The sequence below is a fragment of the Geotrypetes seraphini genome, chromosome 8 (genome assembly GCF_902459505.1).
Source record: "Geotrypetes seraphini chromosome 8, aGeoSer1.1, whole genome shotgun sequence".
NCBI lineage: Eukaryota > Metazoa > Chordata > Amphibia > Gymnophiona > Dermophiidae > Geotrypetes > Geotrypetes seraphini.
The window spans coordinates 133555953-133575790 of NC_047091.1; the positions used below are offsets into that span (position 1 = coordinate 133555953).

The 19838-nt window shown below is 42.7% G+C and overlaps 1 protein-coding gene across 6 annotated transcripts in view; it reads right to left on the reverse strand.

Moving 5' to 3' along the window:
* Positions 1 to 19838, reverse strand: part of DGCR2 (DiGeorge syndrome critical region gene 2) — a 66594-nt gene that overhangs the window by 14698 nt on the left and 32058 nt on the right. For all 6 annotated transcript variants that reach the window (XM_033956576.1, XM_033956573.1, XM_033956577.1 and 3 more), the window contains 4 exons: positions 15558 to 15634; positions 14925 to 15101; positions 13589 to 13792; positions 9 to 161 (listed from right to left, as the gene is read on the reverse strand). In XM_033956576.1, coding sequence (XP_033812467.1) covers positions 9 to 161; positions 13589 to 13792; positions 14925 to 15101; positions 15558 to 15634 — 611 coding nt within the window. The remainder of the gene's footprint in view (positions 1 to 8; positions 162 to 13588; positions 13793 to 14924; positions 15102 to 15557; positions 15635 to 19838) is intronic.

Below are 19838 nucleotides of genomic sequence, written 5' to 3' on the forward strand. Positions count from 1 at the left end.
CTGCTTACAGTTGGCACCAATCAGGGATTCTATGCGCTCTCGGCGTCGCTGGCGCAGGCGATGAACCATGAAGAGCAGCAGAGAAAGGATTAGGAAGGAGGAAATGCAGCTTATAATTAGACGCATCCCACTCGCCATTGAATCAAACAGACTGCTGCCATCTGCAAAGAGAGTTAGAGGAAACGTTGGTGGAACCATCTGGCGGAAGTGTTGCGAGCTAACATATCACTGTGCAGTCTCCTGGGATATTGGGTGGGGACCGACATCTCCCAGCATGCAGCTCAACCCCCAGCATTTAGTTTATTCCCCTCTCCCCCTTGGGATGAAGTTATCAACATGGGCTACCATTAAGACATGACATTTTACTTTTAATCCCAGTTGTTAGTAACTAGATCTTTTTGCATAAGACAGGACCTATGGCAAAATAGCATGTTAGAAGTAAGACATATCTTAACATTAATCAACATTGATAACTATGCCTCACAGTGTCCCTCTCTACAGCCTACCCTTCCAAATCTATCTAAAAAAAGGTAGAAAGACTATGTAAGAGGCACACAAATTAAACACAAGGTGATGAAGGTAAGTGCTGATGGTAGCTATAAATTGAAATCCAGATCTCTTGATGCTCTCACCAAAGGCTACAATGGCCAGAGCTCCCCGATATCCTTAGTTTTTTTACTATTAGGATTTTAAGACATTTACAGTTAAAAAAACAAAAAACAGAAAGAAGAATATGGTAAAAAAGAAACTAAGCAATATCAACATTTTTTAAGAAATAACAAAAACAGCTCACATTATGAAAATGAGAAATCAAAACTAATAATTATACAAGAAAATAAGATCACCTAGCAAAATCTCACCTAAATCAACAAATGTGCAGATTGAAAATCAAAAAGGGCCGTGTCCAGTAATCTTTAAACTCTTAAGGCACCAGCAAGAATTGGAGTTATGTCGCCTGGCTAAAGAGAACAAGAATTTAAAGTTTCAGGACTCTCGTATCCACGTTGTGCCAGTCTTTGCATCAGCCACTGCAGCTAAGAGGAAGAGTTTTCTTGTTTTAAGACCGCAGCTGATAAGCATCGGAGCAAAATATGGTTTGATTTACCCGGCAATTATGAGGGTGACTTACAGAAATAAAACAACTAATTTCAAGGAACCGGGTGATCTGCATGAATTTTTACAGCAATTGGAAGAACCTATGAATTCATAAATACTCTTTTTTTGTTATATTTTTATTCAGGAGATTAGTTAAATCATATAATTTTATTTAAGGAGTTAATATAAATTTGATTGGAAGTTTAACGCATTTAATTTTAAAAACTTAACGGCTCATGGAAGAAAACATTGTAAATAGAACGTTGACATCTATGGGTGTTAGGAATTGTTACCGTGACAACAGATTTATTAACAAACGCAATGAAATGTTGTTATGAATGTATTCACATGTTTGATTATATTATTTTCTTAGTATAAATGTGGAATTAAATATATAACAAGGTATGTTTTACCAATGTATCTGATAATTAATATGATTTATAGTCTTCAAGACATGATTAATTGAAGTACAGTTAAGGTTCATGACATTTTCTGCTTTGAATCGATTGTCCTATCTTTATCACTTCTGAAGGATATGGTCAATTATATATCTTTCCACATTAACTTGGGTTTTATTTTTATATTAATTATAACTTTTCAAGATGTATAATTACTATAATATATGTTGATATAACATTATATAAAAGTGATTTAATATTAGAATCTTTTTAGTTAGGAAGTTTATTTTTGGTAATATTCCTGATCAATTTTATTACTGTCTTACAAGCTAATATTTGAGTATGATATTAATTTCTTCATTCATTCATTATATGTTTAGTATTTATGTAGTATGAGTGTTCATTCTGATATAATATAATATAATGATGAAAAGTTTTTGAGGATTATTTATAAATGAGACATAATTAATTATCATAATTTATTTATAGGGGGGATTTGATTTGTTTACTGGGGTTATATTCCTAAGGGATTAATTTATTTATATATTTTTTATTAATGTAACTTATTTTTATGGGACTATTGTCAATGATTTCTCTATCGGGGGAATTCTCTTTACCTGATCTAATATGTGTGTTTTCAAGTTTTCACTTTTCTCACTAGTATGGGGGGATAGGGTGGGTGGAAGGGGGAGGTTTGGGTGGGTTCAAAAGGGGTAAGGTTCAGGCTCAATAACTTAAATTAAGGAAAATGGTGTCTGTTCATGAGATTCGGAATATGTTTAGTTACTTGATGTTGATTAAGTATCTTGATTATAAAGCTTATGATGGCGTTTAAAATTTTCTCACTGAATGTTAATGGCCTCAATCACCAGATTAAAAGGAAAAAAACACTTGCTTATTTGAAAAAACAGAATGCTGATATTTACTATATACAAGAGACTCATCTGTCTATTGCAGAATCAAAAAAACTGGAAAGGGGTTGGGTGAAAATGTTTTTTCGCCCCAGCTGTTGGAAAAAAAAAACAGGGTTAGCTATTCTTATTAATAAGAAATGTACAGCCAATTTTCAATTAGTAGGTTCAGATCCTCTGGGTAGATGGGTACATGTGGATACGAGTATGGGAAATAATACCCTGGCTTTGTTCAATGTGTATGCTCCTAATTCGAATCAAAATGAATTTTTTTAAAACATTGCAACAATTGCTACTCCCACTGGCTGCTTCTAAAATAGTTGTAGCTGGAGATTTTAAATGCTGTTATGGATCCATTAATGGATAAAAAACAATGTAAAAATATAAAATCATTAGGGTTAGATAATTTGGTTCATTCATGTGATTTAAAAGATATTTGGCATATACTTCATTTTAATGATCAGGAATTTTCCTTTTGTTCACATGTTCATAAGTCTTTTTCAAGAATTGATTATATTTTTGTCTCAACTCAAATAGTTCAGCAGGTGATTAAAGCTTCCTTAGACCCAATTATTTTATCTGATCATGCGGTGTATGGATTGAACTTCATTTAGATCACTGATGATTGACGCACATTGGTTACCAATTAACCACAGGATATTGTACAAAATTATATTTCTAATCTTTAAGACTCTATTATCTAGTGAGCCACAATTCATTTCAAAATCTCTAATCCCCTACAAACCACAACGCTCTTTACGCTCATCAGAAATGAATTTACTAACTATCCCCTCTTTAAAAATCATCGGTACGAGAAGAGCAGACATCTTTACCGTAGCAGGCCCGCAATCATGGAACTCCCTCCCTCAGTATATTAGAATGGAACATGATACCTTAGCTTTTAAAAAACTTTTAAAATCTTATTTGTTTAGGGACGCCTACGATCTCTAATATTTTAACGTATCTACTTGATCTAAATTAATATTCATAAAGAGTGCCTTGTAACAATTTACCCAACCTTTTGTTTTTTCCCTTCTTTCCTATGCCCTTATTGTAACTTTGTCCCCTTTTTCCCCGCTTTCTTGTTAGTCATTATTGAAATTTGTTGTTTTTAAAGTATATTAATGTTTCTATGTTTTAATATATTATGTACATCGCCTAGAATGTTTATATAGGCGATATATTAAGAATTAAATAAACTTGAAACTTGAACATGAGTACAGTAGATCTGTTTGGAGATTTGATAATACATTGCTTGTAGATATAAAATTCCTTGAAGATTTCCAAGTAAAAATTAATGAATTTTTTCTATTTAATTTATCAGATGATATCTCCATGGAGAATTTATGGGATGCCTTTAAGGCTACCATGAGAGGTAATATTATTTCATACTCTGCTCATATTAGAAAACAAATTGAAAAGCAATATTCTGATTTGGAAAAAGAAATTAAATATTTAGAATCTAAATTGATTGATAAATGGGAGCATGACACTTTACAGGCTCTTTTAAAAGCAAAAGGTAAATAACGAATTATCTTCAAAATTGATAAGGAAAGATTTGTTCTCTCAACAAACTCTGTATTATGGAAACTCGAATAAGGTGGGAAGATTATTGGCAAATTACCTTAAAGCAAAGAAAAGAAGGACAAAAATTATTGCAATAACCAAATTGGAAATATCTTAAGTCAATTTCTAAATTTTTATAATGACCTATATTCTTCTGAGCCTTATAAAGACAGGGAAAAAGATGGTTTAGAATTTCTAAATTTAATTATTGGACCGAAGGTTCCTGAACATATAAAAAGGAGCTTGGATGAGCCTATATCACTAAAAGAATTAGAAACAGCGTTGAAGTCTCTTAAGAGTTGGATCCGCTCCAGGTGGTGATGGTTTCACAGTAAAATTTTACAAATCATTTCAAATTACTCTATTACTTCATTTGCTAAATTTGTATCAGTCCAAACTAACTAAAGGTTGAATTTCAGGTACTATGGCTGAATCATTAACAATCGTTTTGTCAAAGCCAAACAGAGATCCCACTTTGGTTTCAAACTACAGGCCTATTTCGTTAATAAATGTTGATGGAAACTATTGGCTAAGGTTTTGGCTTAACGCTTAGCTAGGGCTCTCCCTTTTATTATTGATATACACCAAACAGGATTTGTTGCTAAGAGACATTCCTCTAATAATTCTAGATTGGCTTTTCATATGTTATTTAACTAAAAGCATGAATGATCCAGCTTTTTCTGTATCTTTAGATGCGGAAAAAGCTTTTGACCGAGTTGAATGGACTTTTATGTATCAAGCATTAGATTGGTTTGGTATAGGTTCAGGATTTATATAGATGATTCAAACATCTTCTGCAAGATTGTATATTAATAATAATTTATCTGAGTGTTTTAATTTGCGGAGGGGGGTTAGACAAGGCTGTCCATTATCTCCTTTGCTTTTTGACATTGTTCTAGAACCCTTATTATTAACTATTCAACAAGCAAAGGGGATACAGGGTATTCCCCATTCAGATTGGGAATATAAAGTTTCAGCTTACTCAGATGATATTTTGCTTTATTTGAGAAATCCTCAAACTACCATTCCATGCTTGTTAGAATTGATTGATACATTTGGAAAATTTTCAGGATATAAAATAAATTGGAGTAAGTCAGAAATTCTTCCTCTTAATGTGCACTGCACTAAAGGATTGATTGATTCTTTCCCATTCATATGGAAAGAAGATGAATTAAAATATTTAGGTATCAGGATAAAAAAATACTCTGGAAGACAAAGTGAAAGAGAATGAAAAATTTTTATTAAAAAAAGTAACGGAAATGTGTGAGCAATGGAATCCTTTACATCTTTCTTGGTGGGGGAGAATCCAAACTATTAAAATGATGATATTGCCTGTGGTTTGCTATCAAATGAGTATGATACCAGTTTTTTTTCAAGGGTCCTTTTATAAAAAGTTAAACGGTATTCTTACAAAATTTGTTTGGCTGGGAAAAATGCCTAGAATTGCTTTAGTATCTTTACAAAAGTCAATTGAGGAGGGTGGGGTAAATTTTCCAAATTTTTATAGGTATCATCAAGCCTATATTTTACGCCAGGGTATGTATTGGGTCCTCCCAGAATTCATGGAAAACGCCCCGGATTGGTTATATTTGGAATGGCGTCTCTTTGTTTCCTTTAAATTTATCTCATGTTCTCAGTATATAAATGCCTAGAAAATATAAAGAAAACAGAATATTGATTGATACAAGGAAAACATTGCGTTACATTAGTAATTTAACACCTATTCCAATAAATAAATCAACAAATCAAACTTTATGGATAAACTCCAAGATTCAAATTGGCAGATTTCAAATCCTATGGAAGCATTGGATTATTGCAGGTATACGAACTCTAAATGATGTTATTTAAAATGGTAAACTGCTTGATTTTTCACAGTTGCAACATAGATTTGGTCTTAAAAATCACAAAGTTTTAAATGGTTGCAATTGAAGCAGGCTATTCAGGTGGGGGTTCCCTGAATGGAAAAATCTTAATAATCAATATAGTCTGGAGTTCCTATGCGTTCAGGCGGACTTCCTGGGACATCAGGCCGCACAGTGGTATAAATTAATATCTGGATATATGAATAAAAAACCAAAGACAATGCCAGCATCTATTAGACTTAGAGCTATCTAACTTCTGTAAACGAACTGGGGTCCAAAAAGCTCTATGTAACAAAAAGAACCAAGTTTGTCTCATAGATGCAGACACTGTACATCTCATTCTGCAAGACCAAATTGGTGGCCATTAAGATGCAGAAATTTGATGCTTGATAATGGCCACCAATTTGGTCTTGCAGAATGAGATGTACAGTGTCTGCATCTATGAGACAAACTTGGTTCTTTTTGTTACATAGAGCTTTTTGGACCCCAGTTCGTTTACAGAAGTTAGATAGCTCTAAGTCTAATAGATGCTGGCATTGTAATCTGGAAGCGGGGACATTGGATCACTTAATTTTTTACTGTCCCTGTATTATGACCTTTTGGAAATCAATTTGGTCTCAAATAAATTATCTATTAGAAAACCATGTAGCATTGTCATATGATACTATTCTGTTTGGTATGTCTATGAGAACAAAAAGTCAAATTTCATCAAATAACAAACTTTTATTGATTATGACAGGAGTCGCCATGTAACATATTACCAACAATTGGAAAAATTATACTAATCAGTTATTCATTCTGGTTTGCTTTGCAAAAAGGGAATTATAATAATTTTATAAAGATCTGAGGGCCATTGGCAAATTATTGTAATGAGTAGACATTTTCCATCGATAGTATATTTATACATAGGGGGAGGGGGTTGGTAGGAAATTTTATCAAATAATTAAGATTACAATATATACATGATATGTTTGTTTGAAATACTTGAGGAAGGGTGGGTGGGAATGGAATAAGGAGAAATTAGGTTCTTACCTGCTAATTTACTTTCTTTTAGCTTCTCCAGACCAGTAGAGGTTAATCTTTACGAATGGGTATATATCCAATCATGACCAGCAGGTGGAGACTGAAAACAAAACTGTGGGACAGTATATAATATACTCCCTTCTCTATTTACATCAGTCTGCCGAATAGCCAAGCAGAACTAAGAACTGGAAAACAGAAAGAAAACAATACTCCGAACAGGAGTAACAAATAACATACCCAAATGCTGTTGGAAAATGCAGAGGAGAAATACCAGAAGGAAAATGTCCCCACAGCTCGCCAGCTAAGCCAGCCGAGCCACAGCCGCTGTTCTTTAATTCTCCCCGGCCCTAGAAAAATACTAGAACCCGCAGAAAAAAACAAAAACTGCCCGCGAAACAGCCCCAACAACAACAACAACAGACAGGGTGGGGATCTCTACTGGTCTGGAGAAGCTAAAAGAAAGTAAATTAGCAGGTAAGAACCTCATTTCTCCTTCTTTAGCACTCTCCAGACCAGTAGAGGTTAATCTTTACGAATGGGACATACCAAAGCAGTCCCTCAAACGGGCGATACCCCCGAAGGGCTGACACCAGAACACACACACCGAACACCGCGTCCTGACGCGCCAGAACATCTACCCGAAAGAGTCTGACAAAGGAATACAAGGAAGACCAAACCGCAGCCTTACAAATGTCCACTGGAGGCACGAGCGACGACTCAGCCCAAGAAGCCGCCTGACCCCGAGTAGAATGAGCTTTGAGAAACTCCGGAACGGGCTGCTGCCCCAGAAGAGAAGCGGAAGCAATAGTCTCCTTGATCTAGCATGCAATCGTAGCCCTAGAAGCGCCAGCCCCCCTAAGAGGACCAGTCAGAAGGACAAAGAGATGATTTTATTTCCTGATCTCCTGGGTCCGTTGCACATAAGAGCGAAGGACCCGACCAACATCCAACTTGCTCAGCTGTCTTTGCTCAGATTGACATGACATGAAAAGGAAAAACTACTTTCGGCAGAAAAGGAAGGAACAGGCCTCAAGACAACCTGCTCCCTAGAAAACTCCAAGAAGGGAGCCCTACAAGAGAAAACCTGTAGCTCAGAAACACGCCTAGCGGAAGAAATGTCCACCAAAAAGACCGTCTTCAGAGTAAGGTCCTTCAAAGAGCAGCCGCCCAACGGTTTGAAGGGCGGGTGCATCAGAATAGAGAGAACCAGACTGAGATTCCAAGAGGGAACAGAGGACCGCACGGGAGGCCTGAGCACCTTGGCCGCCGGCAAAAAGCGAATCACATCAGGAATGGCTATCAAACGCTGACCCGTCACAAACCCCCGAAAGGCTGACAAGGCCACAAGCTGAACCCGGAGAGAAGCCAAAGCCAGACCTCTATCCAGGCCATCTTGCAAGAACTCTAGGATGTTAGGCACAGAAATGCGAAGAGAGACCACTCCCCGCACCTGGCACCACCCCTCAAAGAAGTGCCAAATCCACACAGAAGCCTGAGAGGTAGAAAGCTTCCAGGACCCCAAGAGTGTAGAAATCACCCTATCTGAATACCCCTTCTTACCAAGGCGACCCCTTTCAAAAGCCAAGCCGTAAGACAGAAGGGAGACGGGTCGAACATGGGAATGGGACCCTGCGTCAGAAGGTCGTCCAAGGGAGGCAGAGGAAGAGGATCCGCCACCAGTGTGTCACCAGATCTGCGTATCACGGATGTCGAGGCCAATCTGGAGCCACCAGACCCACCAGACCCGGATGGCGAACAATGCGGAGAAGAACTCTGCCCACTAATGGCCACGGAGGGAACATGCACAACAGCCCCTCTGTTGGCCATGGTTGAACCAGAGCATCCAGACCCTCGGCCAGTCCATCCCTGCGACGACTGAAGAAGCGGAACACCTCGGCATTGCCACTCGTGGCCATCAGGTCCATCAGGGACTGACCCCAAGCCTGCATTATCAACTGAAAAGCCACAGGGCTGAGACACCACTCTCTGTGATTTAAGATGTGACTGAGGAAATTCGCCTGAACATTCTCCACCCCGGCCATGTGAGAGGCTGAGAGGTCCAGAAGGCGTGACTCCGCCCCAAAGAATGAGCCGAGCCGCCTCCTCCGCCACCTGAGCGTTCTTGGTGCCTCAACGATTGACATAAGCGGCATTGTCAGACCGGACTCTGACCAACTTGCCCATCAAGAGGGAGCGGAAGGCTAACAGCGCCAGAGGGACGGCTCTGGTCTCCAACATGTTGATCGACCAGGACGCCTCCTCCATGGACCAGGTGCCCTGAGCTGAGTGACCCTAGACACTGAGCCCCCCCAACCGAGGAGACTGGCATCCGTGAGAAGCACCGACCACTGCGATAGATCCAGACTCATCCTCTGGACCAGATGAGAGGTCTGGAGCCACCAAAGAAGACTGCAGCGCGCCAAGCCTCGCAGAGGGACAGGGACCTCCAAACTGAGCCTCTGGGGTGACCATCTACGGAGCAGAGCATACTGAAGAGACACATGTGGGCCCGCGCCCACCTCACAACATCCAGGAACGCTGCCATCGACCCCAAGACTTGGAGGAAATCCTGCGCCCGAGGACACCGGGACGCCAAAAGAAGGCGAATCTGAGATTGCAATTTGCTTACCCGGGCCTCTGGAAGGAAGACCTTCCCCAAGGAGGTGACGAACAGAACCCCAAGGTACTCCAGATGCTGAGCGGGGACCAACCGACTCTTGGAAAGGTTGACCACCCAGCCCAGTGACCGGAGAAACTCAACCACCCGAGCCGCAACTCGGGCGCTCTCCTGCAACGACTTCGCCCGAAACAACCAGTCATCCCAGAAGGGGTGCACCAGAATGCCCTCTGACTGCAATGCCGCCGTGACAACCACCATCAACTTGGCGAACGTCCGGGGAGTCGTGGCCAGGCCCAAGGGAAGCACACAGAACTGATAGTGCAGACCTAATATCGCAAAGCAAAGAAAGAGCTGAGGAAAGGCCCAAATGGAAACAGGCAAGTAGGCCTCCGTCAGAGCGAGAGAAGTCAGGAACTCCCCCGGCTGAACCGCCAGAAGGACAGACTGCAGTGTGTCCATGCGAATAAAAGGGACTTCTGAGAGTCCTGTTGACCTCAGTTTAAACCAAGGATGGGCCGAAAGGTCCCCTCCCTTTAGGGCCCCATAAAGGAAATGGCGTACCAGCCGATACCGCACTCCTGAGGGGATACTGGACAACTGCTTTGAGATCTAGCAAGTGCTGAAGGGACTGGCGAAAGGCTAGCGTCTCCCATGCCACCTGACATGGAGAGGCTAGATATGATCCGGCAGAGAGCAGGCAAAATTCAAGTACATAACCGTCCCGCACCACCACCAGGACCCACTGATCGGACGTGATCTTGGCCCACTTGGGAAACAAGTTGCGAAGCCGGGCACCCACGGGAACCAAAGGGGGCGCCGGCAAAGAGACATCGCGCAGGACGGGCAGCAGGGGAACCGGGGGGGGGGAACTCCCAGCCCCCCGACGGGCCCCCTGAAAAGACTGCATGCGCTAAGCCAACCGACCCCGGGGAAAAACCAGAAGCCTGGAAAGAAGCAGTCCCATGCCCCAGGCGAAACTTGCGAAATTCCCGCAGACGCCCCCGGGCAATGCCAACCCGAGATGCCGGGCGGGCACGGTCCTCAGGCAGACGGGGCACCTCAGAGTCCGTCAGAGTCTGAACCACCGGATCTAAGTCCTCTCTAAACAAAAAACAACCCCCGAAAGGGAAATTTTGGAAAGTTCAGTTTTGGACGCGGCGGCCACCAAAAGTCTCAGACTTAGCAGCACCAAGTCACAAAGAACAACCGAGAGGAACGAGGCAGTCATCTCAAACTTCACCACCTCCTGATCCACTAAGGACCAGTCATCAGACTCACGATCCAGGACATTCTCAGACCACCGAAACACGGTGCGAGCCACCAGCCCCACACAAATAGCCGCCTGGACCCCCAAGGCAGAGACATCAAAATTATACTTAAGAAGTGTCTCTAACGTACGCTCCTCAGAGACCCTAAGAGCAGAACCGTCCATAACAGGCACGGTATGCCGCTTAGGAAGTGCCGAGACCACCGCGTCCCCCATTGGCGAAATTAAGGTAGCCCTATCCCCCTCCGGGATGGGATACCCATGAGCCAAGGCGCACACCAAACGAAAAGGCGCCCGTAGGCCACTGCGCCAACACAAAATCCCGAAAATCCTGACGCACAGGAAAAGAGCGGGAAACAGGACAGACCCCCTGAAGCAGAGGGGCCTCCATACGCGGGGTCTCCGGTGGCGCAACTTCAAAATGCAGCACCAAGGAGACCTGCTACATCAGGTCTAAAAGCTCATCCCTCTGAATAAAAAGCGCACCACGGATGCATCTGCTCTGGAAGACGGGAAACCTGCCGCCCCACTGCCAGCGGGCGTCTCCTCTAGAGGATCCTGGAAGCCCGCCAAAGCAGCCAGGTCCTCAACCATGCCAACACGCTCCTCCGACCACCAATTCGCAATCCAAGCCCCCCCGCGGGCGCTTGGATGAGGGAGGAGGAAGAGGGGACGTCAAACAAAGAGGGAGGCAAAGCCATAGGGGGCGCGGAGGGAAACCACCCCCGAAATCCCCCAGGTGCACGTGGGACCCCCAATTGTCTGCACAAAGAAAAATTAAATTGGGGACAAAAAACCCCTGGGGGTCCCCAGGGACTCCCTGCCCCAGCAGGGGTCCCTGCTGAAACCTGCCCCTACAATACAGCAATACAGGGGCAATACAGGGGGAAGGTCACCTGAGTTTGCAGACAAAATGGCCAAGTTCCTGCCAAAAATGTTCCCTCCATGGCCTGTAGCGGCTGAGAAGGCTGAACAGTCCCAGCCGCTAAAACAGGCAAGTCGGCATCAGCTGTCAAAAAATCAGCTGAGAGGGAATCCTTCGGGGAATCCCTCCGTGGGCGGTTGGGAAAGACCGGGCTTCCCCACTGCTCCAAGCCGACTCGTGAGGCACCATCGGCGGGGAGCTCTGGGCGCCTGCAGCCGCTGCCGACGGAGCTCCACCACCTCACCGGGCCAAACTACCGATTTCAGTCCGGCCTCGAGTGCCTCGCGGCTGGACCTAATTGTGTCCCACTCCCCCGGAGAAGGGCACAATTGCTCCATACGCGACCTAGCTAGAAACAAAGTGCCGGTTAGAAGAAAAAAGTACAGTAAAAAACATTAAACTGACAGGGAAGCAACCCTGCAGACCAGCATTACCTCAGGATTTTTTTTTATTATTATTATTTTTTTTTACAGAACAGACTCCACAGGCTCTTGAAGCAATATGCCTTGCTTGATTTAGGGGGCAAGGCTTACTGCTGAGGCTCCTCTAAAAAAAAAGTGGGGAGGTGGAGGAAGTGAGGGGAGGGACCCCGCTCGAGACCCGCCGGGTTTGACACCCCTGAGGTCGGACGGACCCCCAAACAGGGCCCGCCCAAGCTCTGTCCGGCCAAAAACAGGGACTAGAAACCCTTAAACAAATTCCAACAGCCCTACCAAGGGAGATGGGTACAGATCACTCAACACCTGCTGGAGACTGAAAGAAGACTGATGTAAATAGAGAAGGGAGTATATTATATACTGTCCCACAGTTTTGTTTTCAGTCTCCACCTGCTGGTCATGATTGGATATATACCCATTCGTAAAGATTAACCTCTACTGGTCTGGAGAGTGCTAAAGAAATTCTATTTATTCGTGATAATAGAAAGAATTTTAAGTGCTGTTAAAAGCTTTCAATGTTGTAATCTTGTGCACATGTTATAAGTTTTGAAATGAATAAAGAATTTAAAAAAAAAAAAATAGTTCAGTCTCCATGTGCTGGCAGAGTGTGCATACCCACTTGTCCAAACTGGTCTAGAGAGTCAATAAGGAAGAATGAGTTAAAGAAGGGAAGTAATAGAGTGAAAGCAGAATATAAGCTAAAGAAAGATACAAGAATATTGGGCTGAAGGGTGCTACACACATTCACTAACCTCCCCTCCTCACCCCCTTAGAGGACAGATAGAGGGGATGGTATCTACCTCAACTCCAAAAATTATGCTCCCCATCTCCCTTACCATTTGAAGTTACTGAAAGGCCTCCCTTTTTTCCATGCTCAACAAATTCTTCTTTAAGGGGGTCTCCATCCCTATTAGTACATCTCTGATTTGTAATGCCTTTCAGGAAAAGCACATCAGGTTATCAATCTACCATTATAAAAATATATGAGATGCAATGCTGGATCAGAACAATGTTTGTTTTTCAACTCTTTTCTAAAGGACATTCCAGAAAACTGCTTTATTAAGTAACCTGTTCTATAGCAATTTTCTAGACCTCTATCATATGAGGTTTGACAATTAAGTTTGTGAACTCATCCTAGAAAAAGTGCTACATGCTTCTTTACTGAATATCACTAAGGTCACCCTCAAAGTACTCCCCTTGGAAAGCTATGCACCGACTCCAGCACTTAAACCACCCCATCCCTGTGAGTTTTGTCACTGTCCCTGTTTTGAGACTTGTGCAGATGAGGATGGAGCTTACAGAAATGGGACAGGGACAGGAAAAGAACTCACGGGGACGGGAAAATGAGTTCCCTTGGGAACGGGAAAAAATTAGTCCCCTTGTCATTCTCTAATTCATACATCCTACTTGGATGGAGCACAGAACTTGCTGCTTCTTCAGCTTATTGCAGTGCAGAACAGACAACACCATGGATCTGCTCTTACCTTGATCTAAGCAAGTAAACTTGCAGCATTCTTTGGGGTCCTTCTGATATTGCTGACAGCCCTGTGGACGCTTGCATAGTGCTGCCAAACACATCTCTGGCTCGCCATTATGACAGGTGCAGCTTAAGCAAGGATCATCCCCCTTAGGTGTGAAGTAGTAGCCTTCATCCACGATGTTGTCTTTGATGTCAACACATGTCTGACCTAGAAAGAAAATACAGACTTTTGACCACCCTGCACTTAAAGCTCACCCTATGCTGTTGTACCTCTTACAGAATAAGCGGTTGAACAGATGAACACATGGTATATTCACAAACTAAAGGCACTAGCCAAACATTTTACACATTGTTATCCTGTTTTTAAAATTTTTCTTTTAGCCATTATTACTTAAAGCAGTTACTTGAGACAGCTGGTGATTGATAAGCAGGTTTACCCACAAAGGTTTGAATAATATTTGGAACGCAGCTTTGTGAGGATTTGTTCCTGATCTCCTGATGAAGCCAGGACAAAACGGGCCCCGTTGGGATCAGTGATAAGAATTTCTGACCTGCTATTCACAGCTAAGTTCCTTGTTTTATGAGAATTTTGCATGTTTTGAAAGTTTGGATGTATTTATTATGGTGGAGGTGGTCGACCAATGATTATACTAATTCCCACAGAGTAGATCCTCTCTATAATGAGTTGGGAATAAAAGAAATTGAGGTCTTTCCACCTTCCATCTAAAAGTACTTTTTTGCAATGTATGCATAAATTGGTCAACACTGATATAGATATTAATATTGAGAAGCAATAAGATTTCTTTGCGCCACTTGTTTTTGCACATTGTCTCCATTGACTTTTTTGTGGAGTATTTTGTCCCTGTTTTTGTTGTTCTTAAAAGAAATAAATAATGGCCAGTTTCAGGGTACATGACTGCAGGTTTCCAAAAGGAGCCCAAGTGAATGGCCCTGGACCAGGTCCAGCACTGCCATGATCAGTCTAAGAATGGTGGAGGAGAGGGAATACAGAACATGGGAAAGTTCCTGGTTAGTTGTGAATTAAGTGCCTTGGTGCCAGATCCAAGCCCAGGTTCCTACTGAGAAAAAAAATGAAGGAACAAAAAGGAAAAGAACAGGTTTAAAAAGAAAAAAAAAAAAAAGGCAACATTTAGTAGGTAATTGTTTTGGAGTTTTAGGTAGGAAAGCTGGGAGGGTGGAGATGGCACTGTCCAAGGCAGAGATTATGAAAAACGTGGACTGGGCTTACCCAACACAGAATTTGTCTTATGCACTAAAGACCAAGTATCGGAACGACACCAATACAGATTTAAAGCCACAACTGAAAATGCACAACTTACTTCTTTTGCAAAGGAATGCAGATTTCTCATAGCAGTTCTCTGCATACCAGCTGTGGAAGCCGTGGTATCGGAGGGTGGGGAAGTGAAAACACTGAAGCTGGGCACAGAGAACATTCTCATTCTCTGACATAGCTGTGCCAAAGATGGGCACCGGGGGCAGGAACACCTCAGAGGAGCCTTGAACAAAATGTGAAGAGTCAATGAGACGAAGGACGAATAATATCTCGGCAAATATCTTTTGCAATATTGTCTCTCACCTGATGAGGGTGTCTCCTAGCTAAATTTAAGGTTACAATGCTTACAGGTGAAACAAAACCAGTTTAGTTTATAGAGACAACACAGGAAAAAAGGGCTTCATTCTGCAACAAGTATCCATTTATTGACTCAAGGGGATGATAGTGCATTGTTTGCAGGATTTTTTTTTTTTTTACACTAAAGAGACATTGGTAGTGGCTCTATGTTCTGTGACCCACAGAACACCAAAATGGGCCAGTACATTAATCCCAGAGCAGAGGAAACCTAATTCCATAAGAAAACCACAGAGTTATGAAAAGATCGAAAAGTAAGAATTAAGATCTTGTATTCAGTTTACATCCTGCAATAAAGCATATATAGGAATAGTAGGTTGAATACCTCTGTAAGCCACTTCCCAGTGTCCTTGTACAGAGTGGTTCCTGTCCGTGATGACAAACTGATAACCAACCCAGAACCTGAAGTTGAGGGGAAAAAAAAAAAAAAAGTCAACCTTTCATCAGTTTCATTCTGGTCAATTGCCATGTTATCTGTCCAGCATAATAAGTGGAAAAAAATCTCTACCCGTTTCCTAATGCACTGACTTTACCTTGCTTTTTTTTGCAGGCAGCTCATCAGTGATGAGTACACTAAACTAAACTATCATCATAACGGTAAACTCTAGTGATTACATGGTGATAATGAATTCTGGTGCACAGTTTTTAGCAGGAAGATAAAATTATGTCTTACCTGATAAATTTTCTTTCCCTTAGTCACAACAGATGAATCCAGATGAATGGGTTATATCCACCCACCAGCAGGCGGAAATAGAGAACACCAAATTTCTCGCTAATATATAGGATGGCACTCTGGCTGATTAGTATTATGCAAGACCAGTCCTCACTCCTCAATCACAAATGTCAAGCAGTACCTAACAAGGGAAATGGAATGGAAAACACTTCCAGCAAATGAGACACAAGATCCTCTGCAGCATCCTCTAACTGGGAGGAGCCCTGGATTCATCTGCTGTGACTAAGGAAAAGAACATTATAAGGCAAGTCAAAAATTTTGCCTTCCCTGTCATCGAAGAAGATGCTTCCAGATGAATGGGATGTAGCAGAGCAATCATTAGGGAAGGAATCTGCCTGCGCTGCCAATAAAATAGAAGCTCCAAAAGACGTGGCTTCTTGTACTGCCACATCCACACGGTAGTGTTTAGCAAACATATGTAAGGACAACCATGGAGCCATCCTGCAGATCTCATCGAGGTAAAGGCCCATGACTCAGCCCATGATGTCATCAGCGCTGTAGTCGATTGAGCTTTCAGAACCAATGGAAAAGGTATCACTACCACAATATAGGCCGAAGAAATGGCTTCCTTAATCCACCTGGCAAGTGTCTCTAGAGGCAGCCAGCCCCCTTAAAGGCCCTACAAACAAACAGCGACTGATTCAAATGAAAATTCAAAATCACTTTGGGCAAAAAGGATGGCACCATGCCAAGCAAGACCCCCGTCTCAGAAAATTGCATGAGCACACACAAACACACAGTTAAGCATAAGATCCTTCAAAGTGGTTCTAATGCAAAGGCTCAAACAGGGACAGTGGGGAGATCTTGCCTCACAAATTTGCTTTGTCTTCATTGACGGTGTGAATAAACATGTGGATAAAGGTGAGCCGGTTGATACAGTGTATCTAGATTTTCAGAAAGCTTTTGATAAAGTTCCTCAGGAGAGGCTCCTGAGAAAATTAAATAGGTGGCAAAGTTCAGTTGTGGATTAGGAATTGGTTATCAGATAGAAAACAGAGGGTCATTTTTCTCAATGGAAGAGAGTAAACAGAGTGCCGCAGGGGTCTGTACTGGGACCGGTGCTATTTAACTTATTTATAAATGATCTGGAAATTGGAATGACAAGTGAGGTGATTAAATTTGCAGATGACACTAAACTGTTCAAAGTTGTTAAAACGCATGCGGATTGTAAAAAATTGCAGGCAGACCTTAGGAAATTGAAGACTGGGCGTCCAAGTGGCAGATGAAATTTAATGTGGACACATGCAAAGTGATGCACATTGGGAAGAATGGCCTGAATCGCAGTTACCAGATGCTAGGGTCCACCTTGGGGGTTAGCGCCAAGAAAAGGATCTGGGTGTCATTGTAGACAATACAATGAAACTTTCCGTCCAATGTGCGGCAGTGGCCAAAAAAGCAAATAGGATGCTGGGAATTATTAAAAAAAGGGATGGATAACAAGGCTAAGAATGTCATAATGCCCCTTTATCGCTCTATGATGCAACCTCATTTGGAGTATTGCATTCAATTCTGGTCTCTTTATCTCAAGAAAGATATAGTGGCGCTAGAAAAGGTTCAAAGAAGAGCAACCAAGATGGTAAAGGGAATGGAACTCCTCTCATATGAGGAAAGACTAAAATGGTTAGGGCTCTTCAGCTTGGAAAAGAGACAGTTAAGGGGAGATATGATTGAAGTCTACAAAATCCTGAGTGGAGTAGAACAGGTACAAGTGGATCAATTTTTCACTCCGTCAAAATTTACAAAGACTAGGGGACACTCGATGAAGTTACAGGGAAATACTCTTAAAACCAATAGGAGGAAATATTTTTTTCACTCAGAGAATAGTTAAGCTCTGGAACGCGTTGCCAGAGGATGTGGTAAGAGCAGATAGCGTAGCTAGTTTTAAGAAAGGTTTGGACAAGTTCCTGGAGGAAAAGTCCATAGTCTGTTATTAAGAAAGACATGGGGGAAGCCATTGCTTGCCCTGTATTGTACATGGAATATTGCGATAGCAGACATGGCAGTTGTTCAGCCACTAATAGACGAACAAGATTCACATACCACAGGCGTTGTAGTCAATCCGGCTTGATGAAGACTACCACATGGCCAGAAACTGGTAGTGCTGCCCTAGAAATGCTAAGTGCAAATAATGCTGATGCACAGGTCAAATAGGAACTTCAAGGTAAGCCTCCTTCAGAGCAGTCAAAAACTCCCGACTAGTCTGCCACTATCACAGAGTTCATACTTTTCATCCAAAACCTGCACAGAGTCAGGAATCTGTTGACTCTTGAGGTCCAGCACCGGCCCGAAGGAACCCCCCTTTACTTGGGCACGACGAAGTAGATTGAGTACCAGCCAGCCTTCTCTCGCCTTGAGGCACTGTTACCAGCACCCCCCAATCATAGCAGCTCTTGTAATGTGGCCAACACTGCCTCCCCGCTTGCGAGATAAGCAGCAAGGATTTCAAAAAGGAAATCAACAACCAGAGAGGCGAGCTCTAACTTGTAGCTGTCTTGAATAAAGTCTAGGACCCACTTGTCCATAGTGATTTTGGTCCATTCCCATAGAACAGGATCAGCCACCTCTCTACTGGAATCTCTAGAAAGTGGGCCAATAGCCCATCATTGGGCAGACCTGGAGGCCGAAGCTGCTTGATTAATTTCACCTATCAGCACAAAAGGATCGACACTGGCTAAAGCGGGAATGTTTGAAGTTCTGGGAATGGCCAGGGCAGTATTTCCTTGAATCTCAAAGCTGGGAACATCCCCAAAACCATTTTACCCAAGGCCAGTTTTCTGGCAGACATTGTACTTTAGAATCTCCCAGTTCCCTGACCAGCTTCTCCAAAAAGAAGCTGCCCTCTAAATGGAAACTTAAAAGTTTAGACGCCGAGTGAGATGCCCAGCGGTGCAACCAAGGAATGCAATGGGCTGTGACACTTGCTTTGCTGAGGCCCAGAACAAATAATACAGGGTATCCCATCTCCATCAATGGTAGATTCCTGAACTTGGGCAAATCTGTCTGTGCCACCTCAACTGCTGCTTGCTGAACTTGGCAAAGGCAGGCCCAAGCCACGTATGAACTGCACACTGTTGCTTGAAGGGAAAGTGCTGCTACTTCAAAAGGAAAGCTTAAGAGAAACCTCCAGCTTACAATCCTGTGCATCCTTAAAATTTACTCCACCATCTACAGGAATCATGGTCTTCTTAGTAACAGCAGCCACTAACACATCCACTTTTGGCCACTTCAATTTGTCCAATTCCTCCTGCAGGAGAGGATACAAGTGGGCCATAGTCTGCATCACTTGTAGGCCCATATCAGGAGGAGACCATTGAGCTGAGCTGAAATCAACTTCATGCACGGGGAAAAATCTAGAAGGCCACCTAGTACTGGCTTTCTTAGGATTGGCTGAGGCAGGGGTAGCTGTGCCAGGAGCAGAAATATTAAGGGCCTCCAGGGCATGGACAATAAATAAAGGCAGCTCCTCTCTCCTAAACATCAAGATGGCAGATGAATCATCCAACCCTTCCAGGACCAACCCACCCTCCTCCAGAACCTCCAGAAGGGCCAGGAACTCAGATATCATGGACCTCCCCTCCCTCACATATACACATCGAGCTCCGGAGAATAGCAAGCTTCCTGCACCTTCGTGTCCATGTCCAATCTGCAACATTTGAACGCAGGACCCAAAAGAGGGACCAGACTTCTTAAGAAGTTACACATGATGCAGGAGGAATACAAATTCTGTGGATAAGTGTTCTTGACACCCTGAAGCCACCAGGGCCCCAGAAGCCAAGAGATCACCAGAATGTTGGTCAGAATCAACCTGGTTAGCTAGCAGCGCAGGAAAAACTCATTGCTGCCCCAAATGCAGCTGCATCAAGAGACCCTAAG